Here is a 25225-nt window from a genome sequence, read left to right on the forward strand (position 1 = left end):
TAGTTAACATCAGGTTACTTTGGTTTACTGGTTGTTGTTGTTTTTTTTTTTTCTTCCCCTTTTTGTACAAGACATTGAACCAGGGGTGCTTAACCACTGAGCCACATCCTCAACCCTTTTCTGTTTTTTATTTTGAGACAGGGTCTTGTTAAGTTGCTTAGTTACTTGAGGTTACTCGAGGCTGACTTTGAACTGGTGATCCTCTTGCCTCAGCATCCAGAGTAGCTGGGATTACAGGTGTGCACCACTGTGCCCGACTGGTTTGTTGTTTTGCTGTAAGGATTTAGACAGAGGGAACGTCATCATTATGTCAATTGATACTGGCCTGTTGGGAAATTTGGCTGTATCTCTTTAATTGCTTTGATGATGTGGGATTTTATCATGAGCAAATCCATTTTGATTTTCTGCCTGGTCTGTGCAGAAGCTTAGTCCAAAACAGTGGTCTACTCTAATCTTTATTTAACATATTGAAGACCTAGAAATTGTTGGTTTCCTAACATCTGTTTGTCCTGAGCACCTCTTTGGAAAGTACCCCAGGAGCCTGAGCTCTGCAGATTGACGTCACTAGTTCAACCTCACTTTCAAGAAGAAAATTGCAACATCGGATTATTGCCCTGTTGTTTCTGTATCAGTCTCCAGTCTGGCCATATTTCTAGTGGTTAGTACACAGGCAAATGTGTGAGCTTCAATAAATATTTGCTGAATAAATTAACGGAATATATAAATCCACCATTTAAATTTTTCCATATTTTTATTGGTGCACTATAGTTATGCATAATGGTGGGATTTGCTGTTACACAGTTTCACATGTACATAGTATAACAACGTAACTTAGCCAATATCATTTCCCAGTATTTTCCTATTCCCTCTCCTCCTCCCTCTCCTGATCCCTTTTATCTACTGATCTCCCTCCACCATGATTTTATCTAAATTAAAAATAGACAGATGAGCTAACATATTTTACACACAGAACACATACACTGTCAGAGAGAAAGAGAGATCAAGCAGAAAATAGATACTTACACAGTCAATTGTTTTAGGTACAGAAGAATCAAAAGTAGGTTTTAAATGTGGCTATTTGTTTAGGCTGTGTGATGTAAATCTATAGACCCAACTTACTAAACCACCTTTATCTATTTATAAAACATTTCATTTTTCTCTTCACCTTAATGCATTTCTAGAAAGACAGTGAAATGTCCCTAGGATTTTTTTTTAATCTTGTGCCATGAACTCCAAGTTCATTAGGAGGGTCTGGGTATCTAATATCTGTGTATCTAATAGATAATTGTCTAGTAGACACACCTAGGGCAAATCACATCATGTCTCTGAACTTCACTTTAATCTATCTGAACTTTGTCTACCTTCTCCATAAAGGTAAAAAGGGAATATGCAACTCAGAGAATTGTGCAAATTACTGAATAGAATGTGATTAAGTTACTTATTTGTTCTAACAGAAAGTTTCCAAGTTTATAGGTAGATCCTAAAACTGCACTGGTAAAGCACATAGATCCTGGAGTGACACTGTGAGATTCTACTCCAGCAATGACTCTTTTTAGCTTTGCAAATTAGCTCTAATTACTTGCCCTCTCTGTGCCTCAATTTCTTCATCTGTTAAATGATAATAATAATAGAATTTTTATGAGGGCTAATGGATAACTCAGGCAAAACCTGTGCCAAGTACCCAGTCAAATCTTAATATGCATCAGTTATAATTGTTACAGTGAAGATTCACATAGAGACTGAAGCTCTTTTAATATAATTTGGCATTTGTGAAAACTGAATTATTTATAATTTTAGAGAGAAGAAAGGACCCACTGGAACTCCATCTCTCTACCAACTGAACCTTGTGACATGGCTTAATTAGAGCCGGCTGCAGGGCTGAGAAGAGGTACTTGACCTTGTATGCTCCAAAACTCCTCTGGCAAACAGACACCCTATGTGGTAAGCACTTTACCACAGTACCAGGAAGGCCAATGGCTTTTTAGCATTTTCTCAGATTAATGGAAAAGCAATTTTCTACAGAGGTTTTTTAAATGTTCCAACTGGGTACAGACCTCCAGTTAAAACTTCTTTCCTCAAAAGTCCAGTTAATTTCATTCTCTACTTTTAAAAGTTTATCTGGAAGTTCCTTCTCACCAATGATGACACACATTCTTCCCACTGTACATAAGACCAATATATGACAGTCCTCAATTTATAAAACAGACATATCATTGAGTCTTTAAAATGTAAAGTTCTTTTCACAGATAGTTTTTTGTATTTTTTTTTGTTTTTTTCCTTTTCTGCAATAGTGGGAATTGAATCCAGAGTTGCTTTGCCACTGAGCTACATCCCCAATCCTTTTAATTTTTTTGAGACAGGGTCTCCCCTAAGTTTCCAAAACTGGTCTTGAACTTGTGATCTTTCTGCCTCAGCCTCCCAAGTCACGGGGGTTATAGCTGTGTATCACTGCACCTGACCCACAGATAGCTTTTAAATAGCAGTTCACTTTATGTATTTGAGTGTGATTAGTCACAAAATTTAAGAAGATATTATGACTTTACAATAATATAATATAATCAATAATATAACCATCTCTTTTAATATTTTCAATTGTAGGTGGACATAATACCTTTATTTTTATTTATTTATTTTTATGTGGTGCTGAGGATCGAACCCAGTGCCTTACATGTGCGGGCAAGTTCTCTACCACTGAGCTACAACCCCAGCCCCATAATCATCTCTTTTATAAAAACATGCCGTAAAGAACTGCATCTTTCTCTACCAATCTATATCCTGCTACAGATAGATAGTTTTAGAAGAATGAGCATGTATGTGTGTGTGGATATATGTGTACTTACATGTTTGTGTGTGTACATGTATGCTTATATGTTTTATGACACAGAGATTCATCATCATCAATAACATTCTACTTCATTATTAATTATTGCTAATCAAACAAAATAACCTATGCTAGTTCTAAGTTTCAATTCATGATCATGATACAATTCTTGAAAGGAGTTGCCAGTAAAAACTAAGGTTTTGACAGTGGACTTTGGGGGGAATATAAGATTAAGGAATCCAACGGAGAAGGTAGTTTGAGCATCCTTAAAGAACTAGTGTGCCAATAAATTTTCTATAGGGAATGGGAAACTCCTTTATGATACATGATATAATAAGTTCTATCAGGTATCATTCTCCCAAAAATGCATGAGATGGGTTTGAGCAGCATACCTGGAAAAGTAAGCCCTTGGGAATATTCCAGTGCTCTGAGCCTAACCCAGAAAAAAAAAGGAAGCAGACAATAAATGTCCAAAATTTTGCAATCTCCAGAACGGAACACTGAGTGGACAGCGGGCCACAGAGACATTCTAAAGTCCCCACTCCCCCCCGCCATGTTTTGACATATCAGCATTAATGGACTGTTGATGGACAGTTCCCAAGGATGGATGACTGTCTAAATATGACACTCTTCTAAATCTGGGGCCACAGAGCCACGAGTCAATATTGCCTTAGAATTCTGTCTTCAACCAGTATGATTTGTACTTGCCTTGAAAGTCAGCTTTCACGCAGCATGGTACTTGTGTTGAAGCATGTCACCTATAGGTGGGTTTGCATTCTCAGTGGTTCATTGTCTTGATTATAAAAGATACCTTGTACCTTGCCAGACCTTTGTGTTGTTTGATGAGACATTCAGCACTATTCCTTCTATCTTAGAGCAAACAAAGGACAAAATTTGCCATAAAAAAATAGATGTAGAAGGGAGTGAAGATTTATGATGTATCCTTGGTACATTTTGTTTTAATAACTTTCATTAATCACAAGTGGATAAACTATAAAATTCCTTTCTAAATCTATTCCTGACCCTTCTTTCCTTCTATTATTTTTTGCAGTAGCCTATGTAGTCTGTGCTTACTCTACAGATTTCTAGACATGTATCAAAGGAAAGCATGAAAGCATGAAGAGATAAAGACAGAAAAGTAAACAAACAAACAAATAAACAAAAACTATAGAAAAGAAAAAAGAACAAAAAAACCACCCAAATTTTTTCATGACTTGTTATGTGAAGAAACTAGTGCACAGATTCACATGTTTTAATGAGAGAATCAAGGGTCCTCATAAACTGGGACATGAACCTGTTGTTCCCATCAGATGAGTCATCAAAGATTTGACAGTTAATTTGAGTAAATCAGAATTACTCTGATAAAAACATGAGCACACAATCCAAGATGTTCCTCATATGAGCAGTTTCCTACTTCATAATTATAACCACCTTCTGTTGGATGCATTCTACATCATGGATTTCACACACAATTCACACTTGCAACAACAGCAGATGATGTACACTTTTATCATAAGCCCCATTTTGCTGATGAAAATATTGGACAAGGTTTAGTAATTGGCAAGGATGACTCAAAGGGCCCTATTATACTCACAGCCACGATTTGTTATAGGATGATATAAGAGAAAATCAGCAAGGGGAAGAGGTGTACAGAACAAAGTCCAGAGGCATGAGCTTCCAAGTCCCCAGACACCAGCCAAAGCCAACCTCACAGGCCTGGCTCTGTTAACTTCAAGTCTCAGGCCTGCTCTGTTAACTTTTTCCTGCACAGGAGTAAAGGCTGATCAACTACGGGGAAGCACAGGCCGGGGGCTCTCACTGAGGGCCAGGGACACGAAACACCATGTTCACTTTAGAGGTGACCAGACCAGGTATCTGAAAGGTTGACTGCCTTGACCAAAGTATGAAACCTACAAAGTGGAAGAGCTGGTGCCAGAATCCAAGTCTTCAGAGCACAAATGGCACTTATCAAATATTAAGAAAATAGACTCTTCTTTGTCTTTGCTCATCTCTGCCATTGGAGATAATCCTGATCAATTCATTTAACTTTTATTTATATACTACAAGATTCTATTCCACTCAGACAAAACAAACCACACAAGAAAATACATGTTGATTTTGTACAGCTAACTTTTTGATCTGCACGACGAAATGCTTAGAGCAACAGGCATTTCCAGTCTGCTGTGTTGGTAATTTTTCAATTCTTTGCTTTTCTAGACAGAAGACCACTACTTGTTATTAATTTATTAAAAAAAAATATTGTCTTAGAGTAATTCTTAGTCACTCATAAGAAAAAATTACAATGAATGAAGAGGGAAAGGGAAATTCCTTGTGTACCTAAGAATGTCAGCTAATCAATGCCAAGAATGAAAGACTTGGAATAGTTTAGGGATGCAGAAGCCCTCAGATAAAAGGTTATTAGGGAATAATATGTTCACACAATCTCAAAGTCACATGCCAGAGATTAGATATTAATTAAAAAAGGAGCAAATGTCCCTTTACAAAGCAGAGAGAGGGTGGCCATCACCCTCAACATGTGACTAAACTTAATATGACTAGTAGAGATGCCAAGAAATGTTATGTGGCTCCGGGTGCAAGGCAAGGAGTAGTACACTGCCTCATCTCAGTGGGGTTCTTCTGATTTTATTTTTGCATTATAATTATACGTAATAATGGGATTCATTATGCCGCACCTGTACTCAGTGGTATTGTTACCCTGAGGTTTAACCTAATCATAGAGGAAAAAAAAAAATCAGACAAATCTAGACTATGAGACATCCTAGAAGATAACTGGACTGAACAAAACAGACAATGTCATGAGGAACAACAGCAGCAAAAACATACAAGTATTGTCCTAAATTAAAAGAGACATAACCAGAGAGAGCAATGTGTGAACCAAGCAAAAGCAAGGTCATAACAGACATTTTGAGGTCAATGGAGAAAATTTATATATAGATGCACTATGGTGTAAGCCTACTGAATTAATATTAATTTTCTTAGGTGTGCAATATAAACAAATTTCCCTATTCTTAGCATATTAAGTATTAAATGAGAAAAAACACAGCTGCAATTTATTTTTATATGAGTCAATACTGGGAGAAAGGATATAAAAAGTTAACTATTGACATATCTAGATAAGTGGCATTCAAGTGTTTTTTTTAAAAATATTTTTTCACTTCTATAGAAGGTGCAAGGGCTAGTTTTATGTGTGAATTTGGCAAGGCCTTGATGACATGTGATTAACATTTAAATCACTCAAACAGAGTAGATCCTATTCCACAACATAGGTAGGCTCCATCCAATCAGCTGAAGTCCTGAAGAAAGGAAAAGATGGAGATTGTCAAGAGAAAAAGGAATTTGGCTTGGAGGCTGCAACAGAGATTATAAATCAGAGAAGCAAATAAAAGAGAAAGAAAAGACAATAAGGGGGGAAAAAAAGACTGCACACAGTAATTCTGTCTGGCCTGCCATGCAAATTCCAAACCAGCTCTGCAACAGAAACTCTCAACAGAATTTCCCTGGCCCAGCTTGCTCTGTGGCAGATGACAGTCCCCCACCCACTCCCTCCCACCTTCTTCTCCAGCCCATTCCCCATACATACATATATGTCCTATTGCTTCTGTTTCTCTGGAGAACCCTGCCTAGTACAGGTTTGGAAATTGCTAACTAAAAGGTCATAAAGAGCTGAAGATGCAGTTCAATGGTAGAGTACTTACCTAACATGCACAGGGCCTTGGGTTTGACTCCCAGCACTGATTTTAAAAAAAAAAAAAAAAAGTTGCAAGAAATAAAAATTTCTCACTTGTCTATAAAATGTGTGACAGGAAATAAAAAAAACAATACAACTTCCAAGCCCCATTTGAATTCTAAGTTATAACATTTTCCCTTTTTTAAAAAATTGTATGTGAAAAAATAGTCATTTGCTTTGAACTAAATTTCATCTCTTTGATGAAGTAATCAAAAATCCAGTTATGAGAGAAAAAAGACAATTCAAGGTGATCTACATAGATAAGTTAAGAAGCAATTCTGGAAAAACTGAGAATCTTATTTTTCATTCTTAAAAATCCACCAGTTATTCTAATTAAATATAGTGGACTTACACCTTTGTTAACATGGTTTTAAAAACTGCTGAAATGACATTTTTTAAGAAGTTTAATCAATAGGGAAAAGAAAATGGGAAACAAGACTTTAACAATGAGTGATGTGAACATGTTTGGAAGGTAGAAGTCTGGTAGTGGGGACTGCAGGAGCTGAGAAGAGGGCTCAAAGAAGGAGATGTTAATGGGAAGCCAATGTCTCTCAGGGAATTCCAGAAGGCTCAGAATAGAAGCACCAAGGACTTTAAAAGGGGAGGCTGAACATGGGGACTCTTGAAGAAAATTTGCACAACCATTCGTTGAATGGCATTATCTTGGAAAGTACAATCAGGAATCACTTTATTTTTCTCCCTTTTGCCCTTCAAAGCCACTTTGTAAAATCTCCCTTCCTCACCTGGAGATGATCAGACTGATCCCACTATAGGATTAAGAAAAATCCTGTTTTCAAGTTTTGTTTAGTTTCAGTTTTGGCTTTTGGTGCTGGGGCATGAACCCAGGATGCTCTACCGCTGAGCTACAACTCCATCCCTTTTTATTTTTTTATTTTGAGACAGAGTCACACCAAGTTACTGAGGCTCTGGAGGCTGAGGCAAGAGGAATTTGTGATTCTCCTGCCTCAGCCTCCTGAGTGGCTGGTATTACAGGCATGTGCCACAGTATCTGGCCATTGTATTCAAGTATTTTTCAAAGACAGTTTCCTGTTGCTGTAACTGAATACCTGAGACTTGTTAATTTATAAAACAAAGTTTATTTAGCTCACGGTTCTGGAGGCTGGAAGTTCAAGGCTGGGCAACTACATAGAGTGAGGGTCCCATGCTACCTTATAACATGATGGAAAAGCAGAGTCAAGCACTTGTGGGGCAGACGAAACAGGGGTGTTCTCACTTTACAACAGCCTGCTCTCACCATGATTAATGCAGTTTTATGAGAGCAAGAATTCCTTCATTCCTAAGACCATTAACCTAATACCCCCAGAGTGGTATTATCCAATCACCTCTCCAAGGTCTACCACTTCTCAACAATGTCACATTAGAAATCAAATTTCAACATGGGTTTTAGAGGGGATAAAACACATTCAAATCATAGCAGTTATGACTTGAAATAAAAACTTTCCCCTCTCATTGCACTTAGAGCTTTACTCTCTGAGCAATCTTCTTCCTATTCTCTATCATGCTCAGTTGGAATGTTTTGTTTTTTTTTTTTTCAGGGTGGGGAGATCAAACTCAGGGGCACTCGACCACTGAGCCACATCCCCAATCCTATTTTGTATATTTTATTTAGAGACAGCGTCTCACTGAGTTGTTTAGTGCCTCATTGTTACTGAGGCTGGCTTTGAACTCCCAATCCTCTTGCCTCAGCCTCCAGAGCCTCTGGGATGATAGGCCTGCCCCCCCACGCCTCGCTGGAATGGGGTTTTTGTTGTTGCAATTTCCTTGTTCTCTCTGTTCTCCATTCCCCAGCTGCTGCCGTTTGAATCCACCAGGATTATGTGCATGCCACGAATAAGAGGGAACAGGAAAGGTCTAGGACCATAAAAGTCTGGGTCCAGTGCTCCTCTTCTATGGTAAATTCCCCAATGCTGGAGTGTGTGTGTGTGTGGTGTTGGGGATTGAACTCAGGGCCTTGTGCATGCAAAGCAAGTACTCTACCAACTGAGCTATATCCCCAGCCCAAAATACTGGCTTTTGATTGCACCCTGGGGCATACGGAGATTTTTCACAGCCCACCTTTCCCCATCCCGCTGCCACAAAGGTCTATAGCTCCCCACAAAAGTGATGCATATTCTGTGCCACCTTTTAGGCTCCCCTTCCACTTGGGTTCTGGTACCTTACACAGCACATGACAGCTAGGGTCTCCTTGTCCCAGCAGTCAGCCCTCTTGCACAGGGTTCTTTTGAGGTATTTCTTCGATGACTCCTCTCTTCAATGTTCACATGGGTCAGGACAACTTAGCCCCACAGAACTCTGGAATAGCAAACTGTACTCACTAGAGAGCCTTCTCCTGACTCCTCACTGGCAACTCCAACCACTGACTATCCAAGGGTGATCCCAACACCAGTGTGTGATCCCCCAGCTAGCTGGGAGCACAAGTCCAGTGCTCTCAACATCTTCATGCTGCATTCCAGGCATTCCTCACATAGGTTAAGTATGGTGCTGGGGGAATGAGAGGATCACTCCCTCTCCTGATCCACTGTAAGGAATGGTCCAGAAATGTCAAGCCCTCCTTACTTATCCAAAAATGTCTTTTGTTGGATTCCAAATAATCATCTATTCTCCATTCTGCTCAATATCCAAATTTCTCTTAAATATAAATTGAAGATGAGTTTTAATGTGTGCAGAACTAGTTTTGCCTTTAGAAAGGTCTTTGGATATCCAGGCTGGGCATGGTGGTGCACACCTGTAATCCTAGCAACTCGGGAGGCTGAGGCAAGAGGATCAAAAGTTCAAGACCTGCCTCTGCAACTTAGGGATACCCTGTTTCAAAGTAAAAGAAAATAAAAAGGATGGGGGATGTAGTGGTAAAATCCCTCTGGGTTCAATCCCCAGTACACCTTCCTCCCCAAAAAAGAAAAAGTTCTTTAGATACATCTAACATGGAAAGCTGAGGTGCTTGTTTCTCTGCTCAGCATTGGAACCTCAGTGGAGGCCAGGGTCCCATTTAGCATCATATCTCACCCATCCTAGTTTCATGTACTCCTCTACATCTCCATGTCCACCCAGCACAACCTGGCGACTACCCCTTCTTGATTCCAGCAAGAAATGGAAGATTTATTTACTGGAAGAATAACCTATAAAAGATCCAAGCTGGGGGACTCTAAACACTGTTTTGAGAGCGATAAGTAAACAGCCACACACCAAATGGTGAGACTTCTAGTCTCCATCCCTGTCACAGAACATTAGTAGGAAGTTTTAGCCTGTTTGAATTTTTCTTCCTGGAAAAACTACATAACACCCTAAGAAAAGACCTAGAATTAATAACACTCGGCACGCCTCCAGCAAAATGGCCAAGTCATTTCCACGTGGGTCTGTAACTGAAACACAGGCACCAAAGGGGCAGGCGCCTGAGTAAGTGTGGTCATGTCTCACTCTTAAAAGCAGAGTCATGGGTCACCAGATATTTGAAGATATTAAATGTTCTCAAATATTTGAAAAAAATAATCTCCTACATAAAGGCAAAGAACTCCTGCCCACCAGAAAAAAAAGAAAAAAACAAAAAACACCCACACCAAAAACTATGAGGGGGACAATGCAGAGGGCAGAAGAAAAATCTTTAACTGCAGAAACTTAGGGAAGACATCTCATCTACGAAACAAGAATGTATGGTATTTTCAAAAAGGATTTGTCAGAATTTTAAAGGCTCTTGTAAATTGTAAATATGTAGGTTTGAATTTTAAAATTGAAAAGGAAGATTGGAAGACAAGATTGAGGAAGTCTTCCTTCCACTCAAGGAAATCGGACTGTAGGAGAGAAAAAAGAGAATCAGTTAAGGAGGACAACATCAAACTAAGGAATTTAAGAACAAAGAGGAAAAGAAGAGAAAAAAATCATCAACGATATATGACCAAAAATCTCCTATGCATGTCATCATAAAGTTTCTAAACACTAGCAACATAAAGAGATCCAGAATGCTAACCAGATGTGGTGGCACACACCTGTAATCCCATCGACTCACAAGGATAAGGCAGTAGAATTGCAAGTTCAAGAGCAGTCTCAGCAACTTAGAGAGGCCCTAAGCCACTTAGCAAAATCCTGTCTGTAAAAAAAAATATAAAAAGGGCTGGGGATGAGGCTCAGTGGTTAAACACCTTTGGGGTCAATCCCCGGTTCAAAAAAAAAAAAGAATGCTTCAAGAACAAACAAACAAAATTAGGTTATTTGAAGGATCTGAAATAAATGTAACCTTGGACTTCTCATTAATGGCATAGGAAACTCAACAAAGCAATTCCTTTAAAATTCTGATGAAAAATGATTTTAAAAAATATATATATATTTATTTTTTAGTTGTAGTTGGACACAATACCTTTATTTTATTTATTTATTTTTATGTGGTGCTAAGGATCAAACCCAGGGCCTCCCATGTGCTAGGTGAACACTCTACCACTGAGCCACAACCCCAGCCCCTGAAAAAACGATTTCTAACCTAGAATTTCATTCATACTCAAATATCACCCTAATTTAATAGTAGAACAAAAAGCATTTTCAGGCATGCAAGAAATCATTTGCCTCTCATGCACTCTTCTCCTAGGAACTATTGAGGAGATGTGCCTTACAAATGAGGAAGTAAACTAAGAAAGAGGAAGCCCCCAGCTTTAGAAACCATGCAACTAACTCAGACAGAGGATGAAGGATACCAGGAGAAGTCTTGGAGAGGCAGCTGGGCAGCTGGCCTGGAGAAACCAGCACAAACTGGAGCAAGAGCAAGGGGGTTAGCAGAAAGAGTCCAGGAAGAAAAGAAACTGACTAATAAATAAGTACATTTAACTTACACTAAATGATACTGAGAGGCTATTATAAGAGTTGGGAGGAGTTTATAATAAATACAAAGTGAAGGTGGCAAGTGAAAGAAAATAGTGCAATAATTAACTCTAGGAAAAACAAAATATTGTGTAAGAAAAAAATGTAACCATGGTACACTATTGACTCACCAGTGACTTTTTTTTTTTCTTTTGGTACTGGGAATTGAATCCAGGGATGTTTAACAACTGAGCCACATCCCCAGCCCTTTTTGTATTTTATTTAAAGACACGGTCTCACTAAGTTGCTGAGGCTTGCTTCAAACTCAAGATCCTCCTGCCTCAGCTTCCTGAGCCACTGGGATTACAGGTGTGTACCACCAGGCCCAGCTCACTAGTGACTTTTAAAAGTCCAGGTCCAGATGCTGCTCACACCCAGCCCGCAGCATACCACCACACTTAGAACAAGATCCACACTCTCACCAGGGCCTAAAGGAGCTTTAATGGTGTGGCTTGAAAGTCATTCTGGTGACTTTTCCTCTCTCTCACTGCGCTCTAGGAAGCTTCATTGGCTGCTCCTTATAGGGGGGACACTCTGACCTTCAGATCACCTGTGGGTTTTCCATATTTAGGTGTCCACTCCAAGTTCACCTTCTCTGAAGTTTTCCAGTGTATGTTTACCGGCCACCGTAGATTAATACTAGCTTTCATTCAACTCTGCCACTGTCATATCATTCTATTTTATTTTCCTCATATTGCATCACTGATGGAAAATACTTTAAATGTTACTATATAAGAAAATATTACTATATAAGAGAAAATCATAATGATTTTAGCTAATATTGCTGTGGTCCTTATTTTGGACCACACATTCTTCCAAGTTTATTTGATCCTCACACTATCTATGTGAGGTAGGTACTATTATTACCACCATTTCTTCAATCAGAAAACTAAGCCACAGTTAAATGACTCACTAGGTCACTCCCAAGCAGTCGGATTCACATGCCTGACTCTGGCCTGCTGACTTCCGTGTCACCTGGTCTTTTTCTGCCAGTTCTATGAGAGCAGCAATTTGTCTACTCTTCACTCTCCTGGCCTCAAGAGCTTGAGCAAGCCCAAAGCTTATATAATGAGAACTCTCCACATTTCTTCAATAAATGGATTACAGTACTCTGAGATAATCAATCATCTGGAGGCAAAATAAAAGCAAGGGGCACATACTTTTTCCTTCATGAACCACATCTCAGTTTTGTGCACCATTTGGCTCTAGTTGTTCTGGTTCTCTTAGTTTCAAAACAAAAAATATATATTTATTTATTTATTTATTTATTTATTTATTTTTGCATCAGGAATTGAACCCAGGCACCACATCCCCAGCCTTTTTCTAAATTTTTTTTTTAATTTTGAGACAGGGTCTCACTAAGTTGCTCAGAGCCTCACCAAATTGCTGAGGGTGGCTTTGAACTTTCGATCCTGCTGCCTCTGCCTCCCTAGCTGCTGGAATTATAGGCATATACTACTGTGCCCAGCTAGTTTTCAGATCTCTTGATCAAGATATTTCTATATTTTCTTTAGGCTTCAGGATACATTTTTTCTCTCTGTATGCATCCTACCCCTGCTCCTGTGTTACAACTATATGGGCTCTTGTGTACTACCCAGTGTTTGGAGGATATGAGGGTCCCACCCTCTGGTCTGTGCCCAAGGTCAAGTGGGTATGGTGGCTATTGTTCTATGGACCAAGTGGATCCAGTGTGCCTGCTGCCTACAAACTTCCAGGGACTTCCAGAAGATTCTGTAACAGAGTAGTGTGGGGTTAGAGACTACTCCTTGCTGGATGTTATAGTCTAGGGAGGAGTCCAGAGTTCACACATGCAGAAAAAGATCAATTGTTCCCAAATAGACAAGAAAACAGAGCATTCCAGAGAGGGTTTATTTTAGATGGTCAGCTAGCTTAGACAGCCTGAAAAGAGAGCTGTGCAAGACCCAAATAAAGGCCCAGAAAAATCAACACATTCCTCAATATTTTTCTATATCACTGTGATGCTACTCATTTAGGTCATCATCATCTCCCTCCTACCTCTCACCACAAGGAGCTCCTTCCTCTCCAGAGTATACTTTATTGACAGTAAATCTCTTAATTTTAGCGTCTCTTATAATCTGGGTAATCTGAGAACTTCCCATATCATCAAGTCCCAGTTTCTTTTGTCTTGAAGTTCTTCTTCCCTCAATTTATCTCTTTCCTTTCATTTTGACATGATCAGCAAGAAGATACAAGACTGGATGGAGATGTAGCTCAGTGATAGAGTGCTTGCCTAGCAAGTGCAAGGCTCTGGGTTCAATTCCCCACACACAAAAATCTCAGATGAACAGCTAACTTCATCACCAGCAAGTTCTGCAAATTCTACAAATGCAATACACAATTCTACTGAGGATCCTTTTTCCCTCAGTTTCCCTGAACCTGCTCCTCATTTCTTCATCAGCCCTCATGGCAACTTTTTTTTTTTTTTTTGGTACCAGGAATTGAATTCAGGGCCACTCAATCACTGAGCCATATCCCTAGCCCTTTTTGTATTTTATTTAGAGACAGAGTCTCACTGAGTTGCTTAGGGCCTTGCTAAGTTGCTGAGGCTGGCTTTGAATTCACAATCTTCCTGCCTCAGCCTCCCGAGTCACTAGGATTACAGGTGTGGGCTACTCCCACACCCAGCCAAATGCCCTTATTTCTACCAGCAGTCTTTTTAAGACCAGCCAAGTTTTCTCTATCAAGCTTCTCAAAATTCTTCCATCCTCTATTTAATGCCTGAATCCTCTATTTAATGCCTGAATCCAGTTACTTCTATACTTTTTAGGTATTTGTTACAGCAGATCCCTATTTCCAAATCTATATTCCTTTCCTACTACCATTGTAAAAAAAACACAACATACTTTGTGACTTAAACGTATCATACGTTATTTCTGGATGTCAGAGTCTAAGTCAATGTGTTAGCAGGGCTGCATTCCTCCCAGACAGAATCCCCCCAGCCTTTTCCAGCTTCTAGATGCCACCTGCTTTTCTTGGTTCATGGCCCCTTCCTCCATCTTCAAAGAAGCAGTGTAGCACTTTAAATCTTAACCCCTCCCTTCCCACACACATATCCCTCCAATGTCACATCTTTTCTGATTCTGACCTTCCTGCTTCCCTCTTGCAAAAACCCTCGTGATTATATTGAGCACACCCAGAAAATCAATGACAATCTCCTCATCTCAAGAACCATGACTTACTCACATCTGCAAAATCCCTCATGCATAGCAGTTCCATGGATTAGGCTCTGCACATCTTTGTGGGGGATTATTTAGCCAACTACACTTGACAACTACCTACCATGGGCCATGCATTGGATTACATATGGTTGCACAGTGGTTAAAAACTGGATATGCATTCTGCCCTCAAAAACATATGGTCTAGTGAAAGAGTCAGACATCAACCCCAAATTCACACAACTAAGGACAACCAATAAATAATTGAAATCTGAGGTAAGTACTCTAAAGGACTAGGAATCACAGGTGCCAATGGATCTCTGAGAAAGCATCCAATCTGAGGTTGGCAGGGTGGTCAGGAGTCACTAAATGAGGATTGGAAGAAGGCCTTCCAAGCAGAAGCATCAGCAGTGCAAAGACCCTGAAGAAAATGATCTGGGGGCAAAAGGGATGTAGAACAATGACATGAAGACGAGGCTGCAAAGGTGAGAAGGACCAGATTCCTCAGGTACTTCTAGAACGTGTCAGGAACTTTTGAGTTTTAATCAAAAAATAATAGAAAGGGGTTGAGGACTTTTTAAACTAACATGATCATGCTAGTCTGTGGAAAACAGGGGCTGGGGATGAGGGTGAGCAAATGCGGATACACAAACCACCCAGCAAAAAAGAAGATGGTTGCCTGATCTGGGCACAGAGTAGTTAAAATAGAACTGAGGAGATATAAAACATATCTTGGATCAAAAGTAACCCACAGGGTTTGTGGTTCCTTGTTGTGACTTAGGTGTAGTGTATGGCCTCAAGTGTAAAATGCAACTGGGAAATGTAGGGAGTTAAAGGAAATAATAAATTAAAGGAAGTGAGATGCCAGGAAGGAGAATGGGTCACCTTGAAATACAGAAAAGAATGGAAGAGAGATTCAGGAGGAAAATGCTGAAGTAGTCTTGGGTGGAGGAAGGCTGAGCGACCAGGATGTCAATGGTGGTCATAAGGCAAAAAGAGCATGGACTGTGGCAGGAGTAGCAGTGAGGGCCAGGAGGCTTCTCAGGAGGAATGCAAGGTGGACACAGCACTGGCCAGGACGACGGGAGGGCCAGAGAGAACGGGCAAACTCCACTGTGGAGGGAAAAGCAGGGACACTTAGGGAAGGTGGAGGGGAGTCTATTAATATTGGTTGCAAAGAGCATCACAGACAAATTTGAGTGGAAAGTTCTAGAGAAGAAAGTCAAGAGAGAAAACCAGAGCACTAACAGAAACTGAAGGTGATGGGGGAGTGTGAGGATAGCAAGGGATGGTGAATTTAATTGGTTGCTGGGCTGCCTGTGTTGAGTCTCGACCATGCATTTCATAGAGGAGGCTGGAACCCTGACCTCTCTGTGTTGACCACTGGGCTGGAAGACACTCCAGTTTTTCCTCCTGTCTTTTATGGTAAGTGAAGGAGTAGTTGAGTCTGGGTCCAGGCGTCTCAAGGAGGATGCAAGCACACTGGCTCTTACTTCCTTGTTCATCTGTTCTTTCACGGTTCTGCTCGAACATCCTGTTCCTATAAAGGCTTTCCTAACTTCTCTGACTAATCTTTTTCACACATGACTGTACCTTCCAGAGATTTCCATTCCAGCACCTGTTATATTTTACTGCGTTTGTTTTTCATATATTTCTCTTCCTGAATAGAGTGTTTCTCAAGAGTAAGAATGATCTTAAATTATTTCTGTTTCCTTACTACCTTAGTACAAAATCTGGTAGCTTTAGAGCAACATAAGGGTTTAATTAAACAAAACTTAAGAATGGTTTGCAGGTCATATTGAATCATAAACAGTAGAATGAAAGGAATTTATATACAATACAATAATTTACTATAAAGTTTGCTATACACATGAATTTAATTTACTTTCTTAATGATTTTCAGTTAGTTGTAATTAAATACATGGTAAGTACTGTCAAGCAATATGTCCTTGGTATACGTCATTTACCCGGTATTTCATATATTAGATATTAAACTCAGGGGCACTCTACCACTGAGCTACATCCCCCGTACTTCCTATTTTTTTATTTTGAGATGGGGTCTCAATAGTTGCTTAGAGCCTGACTTTGAATTTGTGATCCTCCTGTCTCAGCCTCCTGAGCCACCGGGATTACAGATATGTGCCATCCTACCCAGCTTCAGATATTCTTAATAATAGTTCTTACTTCCACTACAAAGTATTTTCAAGTTTTAAAAATTTTAATGTTGAATATAATAAACTCACATGTATCCAAAATTAAACAGAAATATCCAACACAAAAGCTCATGGTGATTCTCCACTTTTCTATACATGACAAGTTCACTTGTTTTTCCCCCACCTCCTCTCACATACACTCTTTTCTACACCTGATGATTGTGGTGGTGACTGATCAATCTTTTGTTATTACAAACAAAGCTGCAATAAATACTCTTGTTCATACATCACTTCACACATATGCAAGTAAATGCAGTGTGTTTCTAATTAAGCTAAGCTTTAAAAATGATGCTGAATCATTAAATCTACCTCAAACTATGCAGTTCTGCTCATGTAATTTCAAGTAATCCCTCAGTCCCAACTGTGAAGCGTTGTCCTTCAGCGTCAAGATAGACTGATGTGCTACTGCACATAATGTTAAGAGGAAGGAAGGTACCAGCTAGCCAGCAGATGTATTAATGTGCGAGAGGCCTACATTGAATGATTAAGAAACATAAACCTTGCTGACATCCTATATCTATATACTTACTGAAATACTACATCACTAGTAAAATATTTGCTCTAGTATTATTGAATTTTAAAGTGCCAGTTTGACTAATAATATCATGCTTTATAACCAACTAAAGAAAGCATACGTAGTATTATGTATTTTAAAAATAAGCCTAAAGACTCATGGCCAAGCATAAATGATTGATCCATATAACAAAAAGACAAAGGAAATAAGTTAATCATCAGGAGGTTTAGAAAATGAATATAGCAGGTAATAGAATAGTTCACAGGGAATCTGAGAAGTCTTGTTTCTTGAGGTATTTACTTGGAATCAAACTAAAAGCTAGAAAAATAAACTTGAAAGAACAAATCCTTCTTTGGTAAAAGTAAAGGCCCCAAATGACCTCTTAGATATTTCTTTGGAAATTCTAGGATTCAATGAACACTGTTTCTAAGTGCCTCTTTTGTTGGATTTGTTTGTCAGTGTCTGCATTCATTAGTTTGTTTAAAAACCGCATTGTTTGCAACAAAGAAAAACATGTTAAACAGTATTGGAATTGATTAACACATGACTTTGTTGTATATTCTAAATCCATTCCAGGGTGGTTCCCTTTATAGATCGCCTAAATCCCAAAACAGCAGTGATTGACTAGATTGGCATTGCTAGGCATCACTGATGTTCATGGGTTCAATTCATACTGTTATGCAGCACCTGGCTTGAATGACTTTTCCCAGAATCATTTACCATCTTGTACACTTAAAATCTATTCACCACCTATATGCAGCATCACCTCTGACAGGCTGAAAAAAAAAAAAACAACCAGAAAATAGTGGCTGTATGAGTCTGTCAATAAGCTCTAAGACATGTAAATACTGTTCTCTGTCTTTATAACCCTCTGTCAATGCTTGACTCCAGAGAAATCCAGATGTGAAAAATGTATGTGCTGTTCAAAGGCAAAGAATTATAAAAGGGAATCAAGCTGGATCTTGGGGATCTAAAAATAAGTACGTGATTTAATGCATATATTTAATATACCTTTGAAGTACCAAGTGTGGTGCTAGGTTCATACTCAAGTGGACAGATTGAAGCGTACAATCAGTATCTTTTCTGACTTCAAAACATAACTCTGCTCTTACCTTTTCACCTTCCACCCACATTCATTCCACCATAAAAGCCTGGTCATTGTTCTTAAAGTCTGTGAGGAGTGAGGGGCATTGTGAGCCATGCAGGTGGTGGGAAGACAGGTGGAGGGAATTAGAGACCAGTAAATGGCAACAAGAAAGCTCACTTCAAAGACCAACTCCTCAGTGATGCTGAGAGGAATACATGTAACGGAGAATTGTAGAAGTAAACATCAGAAAGAGTCTCATGCGCAAAACTAAATTCAGTAGACAATAGGGAAGTCAAACATAATGTGCTGGTCAGTGACATTGCAAAATAGTACTTTAGGAAAATTAAGCTTGAGATCAGTTTACAGAACAATTCAAGTAAAAAGTCATCACAGGCCGCATGGTGGTGCATGCCTGTAATCCCAGCAGCTTGGGAGGCTGAGACAGGAGGATAGAGAGTTCAAAGCCAGCCTCAGCAATGGTGAGGCGCTAAGCAACATAATGAGACCTCTCTCTAGTAAAATACAAAATTGGGCTGGGGATGTGGCTCAGTGGTTGAGTGTTCCTGAGTTCCAACCCTGGTATAGATCCCCCTCCCCCCACAAAAAAAGTCATCTCAACATAAACCAGTACACTGGCAATAAGAAAGATCCAGAGAAGGTAGATCCAGAGAAGGTAGGCACCACAGCCTACCTTCTAGACTATGAGAGATAAGAGAATAAGGAAGAAGTAAAAGATGGCTGAACTTACTATTGCTACACTCAGGTGTGGCTGAGGGGTGATCACCTGGTAGCATTATGGCCATCTATGTCTGCCCCTTTGACTTGCACTACAGGTAAGGGGAGTTATCTAAACAGGAAGGCTGGGAACCCTAAACTACTACACTCCAGTAAGAAATTGCTTCTTAACTCTGTCTAACAAAACACATAAACTCACTTCAAAACTAGATTAAGGTCAAAGAAATGTGGGTACAGATTCTGAGAATCCAGTTTTACACTATAATTATGGACCTTACATCTTTATGAGAAAAAAACATGAAGCTGATGACTCGTGTGCTGTAAAAACCAAACTACGGTTGCCTTCTCTTTAGAATAAAGGATTTAGTCCAATGCTTTGAATTTTTCAACTTTCAGCACCAGTGTCGAGTTCTTGTTTATGAATTGTTGTATCTCTCCTAATTGCAGAGGCCAGAACTGGTAGCTCTCCACAACTGTGAATAATTAGATCAGTTCAATATTTTCCATAACTCTTCCATGCTTGATGGATCCGAGTTTCCTGGTTTTAATAACAGATGTTTTAGGTATAAAATTTTGTGCTTGTATGTGTTTGCTCATTTTGCTGGAAAGATTGACCATACTCTCAAAAGATTTGCCAAGTTGTATGAAACCCAAGAAAGGCTAGAACCACAGAAGGATAGACAGCACCCTGCAGAGCACTGGAGGGCACCCTGGATATTCAGACATGGCTCGGAGTATCTAGTTTCCCATCATGCTCTGCCATTTGTGCTCTTAAGTAATTGTGGTAACCTTCCTGATCTTTAATTTTTTCATCTGGAAAACAAGGTTAATAATTTCTGCAATGATTTCCTCATATGAATGTTTTGAGGTTAGAATTCCATGTTAAGTAGTTTGATGGTATTTAAGAAATTATAAAGCATTGCTTTCTTTGTTAAGCAAAGGAGTCCTTCCTCAAGCCTGAGTGACCTTCCTCTATAAGCACCAGCACAAAACCTTGTAAGGAGAAAACATTCACTAACACTAAAAACCAGGGGATCCTTGAGTAATATATCGTGCCTCCTTAAGCGAAAATTGCAGGTCCATTTTAACTCTGCCTTCTATCTTTAAAGTTCACAGATACATTTATTATGATTTCAAATTCCTGAACTAACATCCAGTACTAAAATCAAAACACTATAACATTGTATCTCAATCAGTTAAAAATGAGATGAAATGCACTTAGCAAAGTCACCCTTCTATGGAGTGGTGGAATGTTAAAACTTCCCTGTGTTCCTCCCGTGCAAAGCTACCGTTGGCCTCATTCCAAGTGCATCTCAGCCCTATCTCTTTGTCAGTCAAGCATAAGACAGCTGTGGTATGCTTGGTCTAGAACATCGCAACAGGTGTTCTCCTTCTGTCTAGACTTATAAGGAGTTAGAATCTGAACTCTAACCCTATGCCTGAAACTTCTTAATACTTTCTGAGTAGATAACCATCTATAGTCAAAATAGCAAAAGCATATCTTTACATGATAGGCTATAAATGCAACTGATAAAATATTTAGACCTACACTTCAAAATGAAGAACTAACAAATAAATTTAGCTCATTTCAGATAGATTATAGGACAATTTTTAATGACACTAAGCTGAGTTTTACAAGAATTTCACAATTCTTCAATTTCAAAGCACCATATGGCTTTTTTAGTTCAAATTATTGCTATCAAAATGTCATTTCCTCTTCTTCTTTTTTTTTAACTTGTCTTCTTTTCTTTCATTCTTCTTGACCATTCTGTATTTTTGGAATCTTTTTTTCTTTAAGATTTTTTTCTTTCCTATTAATTGGTGAATACAAAAAAAAAATGTTTTGGAAAAAAAATGTAGTGGCATATATGGTAATAGAAAAATGTTTGTGTGATATGCTTTGCTGTTATTAATAAGGTGATCTAATTTCTAAGAAACTTTAAGGATAAAGTATGCAATTTCTAGAGATAATATAATTTAGCTTTGTGGATTTAAGAGAACTAATTATATGCCATAGATAAAATTAGTGCTTGAACCTTGGTGTTATAGAAGACTGCTTCTGCTTTGATTTTACATTCACCATTGACATTGTGAATCACTGACCAGGTGTTACAATGAAAATGACTGAAAACATTTGCTAAGTTATGTTTCTGATCCAAAGTATCCCAAGTGCTTAATCCAAAGTATCCCAAGCGCTTAATTTTGAAACATTTTAAAATCTGAACTACACCTCACATTTATGACTCAGTTGATTTACAGAGAATCAATTTCAGTGGCTGTGGTTGAATGGACACTGGCATGCTTTACCAAATGGCTACAGAGGATCAGTAAAGCTCAGCAGCAGGAACATTTGTTAAGTAAAATGTTTAGAGCATTTGGACAGCTGTTCAGGGTATAAGTTACACACAAAGGGGGCACATATTTACAACTGTCAAATGAACAGATCAGCTACCATTTCCTCCCACGCTCAAAAAGAATAAGAGAATTATATAGAAAGTAGAAGACTGCTGAACAATGATGTCTACCACAGAAGGTCTCAGATTCTCACCCCCTTCAGCATAGGCTGAACATTCCAATGGATTCCCTGGGGTCGTATCTGTTATTGAAAACAACTGTAGTTACCAAGCCTAAAGAGAAATAGAGAAAGATCTGCATCTTTCTATACCAATTAAGAAAAGTGCATTTAAAGAAGCCCACAACCTGAAATCCCCAAATAGATAACAAACCTAAACAACTTCAGATGATTACAGCTTAGAATTAAATATTCATTTATGTACAGAAATAATTTACTTATAAGCTCAACTCTCTGGGGTTAATAATAATACTACCATTAGCTTTCCAGCCACTCACTTCCCTACTTTTATTTATAGATGTGACAAATGAGAAACAAAATCTGTAATTATGGAAAATTGGGAGAGTCATGGCGCTGTAGAAAACCATCACTTAGTTCTTAGCACACACATCTGTTAGGGTCAAATGAAGTTTTCAAATTCCTTTAAAAAGATTTTCAAATCATTTCAAATAATTAGACCTTCTCAGGTTCTAATGAACTGATGAGCATGATAATTTCTTGCATTCACATGAAAAATCTTTAAAATTCGCCTTTGTTTCTACAGTTCTAAAATCAGATGAAGTTACTCATTATTAAAACTCACCAGATGAAATGTTGGCTGAGATTACATTTTTGTCTGCTCCCCCACACCCACTCTCACAATTTTCCTATCCTCCCCAGATTCCATCCTTTTGTTAGGCCTGCTTAACTAGCTTTGCAGCTCTGAGCCCTGCCTCAGGGGCCACATGGAAATGTAAAGATCTCTGCCCAGCAGGCCTCCAACCAACCCCCCAACACACAGGGACAGCACTGCATCAAGATTAAGATTCCCCCTTCTCTCTGTTAACCATACTTATCACTCACCCCTACCCCAACCCGCGACTTCCCTGTCTCCATCCATTTCAGATATGGGTATCTCTTACATCTCCACTTTCATTCCTTAAATCATAAAATTTTTATACACATTATTCAACTTATATGCTATGTTTCTTATTCAGTTGCTTATTCTGTATGTGCTCCTCATCTTAAAATACAAGCTCCCAAACTTCATGGCTGGAGAATTTACTGAGGTCAATCAATCATGGTGCTGTGCACAAACATTTTTTAAAAACACAGACTATCATAGCCATGTATAAGTAAGAAATAACTAGAAAAGTTCTTAAAAATATTTTTATTAACACATATTAATGGGCTCATGAAAGTTCCATGCATGCATACAGCATGCACTGATTGAACCCAACTTCTCTTTTCTACCTCCTCCCTGCCATCTTTCCCAACCTCTAGTAATCAATAGTAAGTAGAAAGATCTTGAAGTAATAAAACAAAGGAACCTCATGTATTCCTTAGATCATACTAGAATAAAACTAGTTCTTTCCTAATCTTAGCAAACATCAGGAAACAGATGAGACTATTTGAAGATACCTTCTAGTTTCCCATGTTACAAAAGTGCCTGGTAAAAGGGATAAGGGCTTTTAGATTCATGTTAAAGGACCCAGAAACAAATACATAACCAACTACAGCTTCACTCAGAACAGGGAAATGCTGGAAAAGCAAGACTGAATCTCAAAAATTTCTCCTTTTATCACTAAAGCGATACTGAATCCGAGTTGTTTTTTCTGCTAAACTTAAGCAGACATGAGCAAGCCACAAACAGCATATGTATAGGAAAATAAGAATGCTAGACTTTTCACTGAGGTTCATTTCCATAATCTTTTTAATACAACACTTAGTAGAGTTTCCACTTGTTTACTGCTCAGTTGTGGTGGGAATTGTTATCTGATGAAAAAAGCACCATTTGTCTATGACTTCTTCTGAATGAAATGCACTTCATCTCCCTGCTTCGAAAATGAAACGTGGCTTATTTCTTCCAAGAATTCTGGTTGCATTAAAGGAATTTCTCAATTTTAAGATGCTAGATGGCAGCACTACTTGTCCGGACTTCGTTTTCCTTTGAAAAACCAGCTGCTTTTTTTGGTGTTCACCTTATTGCAGCTTTTCCAGTCTGTGAGTCCAGGAAACAGAACATTTAGCTGTGTACATCTCTACACTGAAAACTTCAGAAGTAATTAAGGCTAGGCTAATTATCTTAGATTAGCATAAGAATACAAGCCATTAGGGTGCTCAATCCTTTAATAAATGTACCTTAGGCTTATATGATTTGAAACACATAGAAACTGCCACAGGAAACATTTTTAAAAGAGTCTTCTGCATTTAGCACCTAAGCGAGAGGGTTTTTCCTCCCACAACTTTCTCTTTCATTACACACACCCAACAGAAAAGCCCTTTTGCAGCCAGGGACACCCCCTCTAAACACCCTCTTCAAATCCCCCATCCCCAGCACATCTTAAAAATTTAAGAACAGTTTCCTCTTTCTTTCCAAACTTCGAAACAAGCAGAAGAGGGAGCTGCGAGAAGAAAGAGCTCTGAGCCGCCTGGTATCCCGGTTCACAAATGCAGCTTTGAAAAAGCCCCAAAAAGGCACGTCTTGCAAGCGGAGGTTAAAAAGTCTAAGCAGAATGGAAGGTCCCAACAAACTGTGACTGACAAAAAAAGATAACACAAAGTCCTTCTTTCCTCCCTCTTCTGTCAACAGTGTCCTTTGAAAAATCGATGGATGGTTCGATTCTTAGGACACATTTTTGTCAAATACAGACAAAATCAGGAGTCGTTACCTTCATTGTTCTGTTGGCTGTGAGCGTAGCTCGAGTTGGGCGGAGGGTGAATCCCACGTGTCCTAGCCCCTGGCTGCGTGGTCCAGGTGGGCAACTGCACCGAGCCGTCCGGCTGCTGCGCGACTAGGGAAGCGTCTGGGGCGGCGGCGGTCACACGTGGCGGGCGGGATGGCAGACTGGCCTGGCGGCAGCGGAGATGCAGCCCTCCAGCCCTCTCTGCGCTGATTGCATCAGCAGGAAGACTGTTTCCCCCAGACCGCCCCCAGATGGTGGAGTCTCTCCCAGCACCAAGGTCCTAGCCGGCGCCCTGCCCAGAGCCAGCTCAAGGCTCACTCTCTCACCAGGATCCCATCACTTAGAAGTGAGGCGAGTGAATGTGTATGCGAGTGTGGAGATGGGCACCTCAGAAAGAAAGAGGAGAGAAACCGATCAGAGATCAAATTTAATTGCCATTCCCTCCATCACCCCCTTAGAGCCTCTAAACCTCTGCCCACCTAATTTCTTACTTTCCCCAAAGAAACTATCCTGCATGTTGATATGGTCACAGCACCCCCCTGCTCAAAATTACACAGTGATAAGCCGCTGTGTAAAGCAAAAAGTTTTAAATGTATTCTGAATAGTAAAGAGCATGTGCCTTGTTTTAATTAAGTTTGCCAATGTCTTTCCCCCACCTCCTACTCCATTCCCCCGCTCTACCCTCAGCTAAAACCATTTTTGCCAGTTCCTTCTGTACCTAGGAAACAATTTTTAAATCCTGTTATTTATACACAGTTTTTTTTTTTCTGATATGAAAGTGCCTGCCAGTCCAGGCCATCCCCCTAAGTTCTTGCCCAACCTGGACGCGA

At 39.3% G+C, this 25225-nt stretch overlaps 1 protein-coding gene across 1 annotated transcript in view; it reads right to left on the minus strand.

Annotated features, from left to right (window-relative positions):
- The window catches only part of Bcat1 (branched chain amino acid transaminase 1), a 104687-nt gene extending 80024 nt beyond the window's left edge, over positions 1-24663 (minus strand). The window contains exon 1 of the mRNA XM_048787317.1: positions 24381-24663. Within this exon, the coding sequence (XP_048643274.1) occupies positions 24381-24386 (6 nt within the window). The 5' untranslated portion in view covers positions 24387-24663. The remainder of the gene's footprint in view (positions 1-24380) is intronic.
- Positions 24664-25225: the final 562 nt, after the last annotated feature.

This window comes from Marmota marmota, unplaced genomic scaffold, assembly GCF_001458135.2.
Source record: "Marmota marmota marmota unplaced genomic scaffold, marMar, whole genome shotgun sequence".
Classification (NCBI taxonomy): domain Eukaryota; kingdom Metazoa; phylum Chordata; class Mammalia; order Rodentia; family Sciuridae; genus Marmota; species Marmota marmota.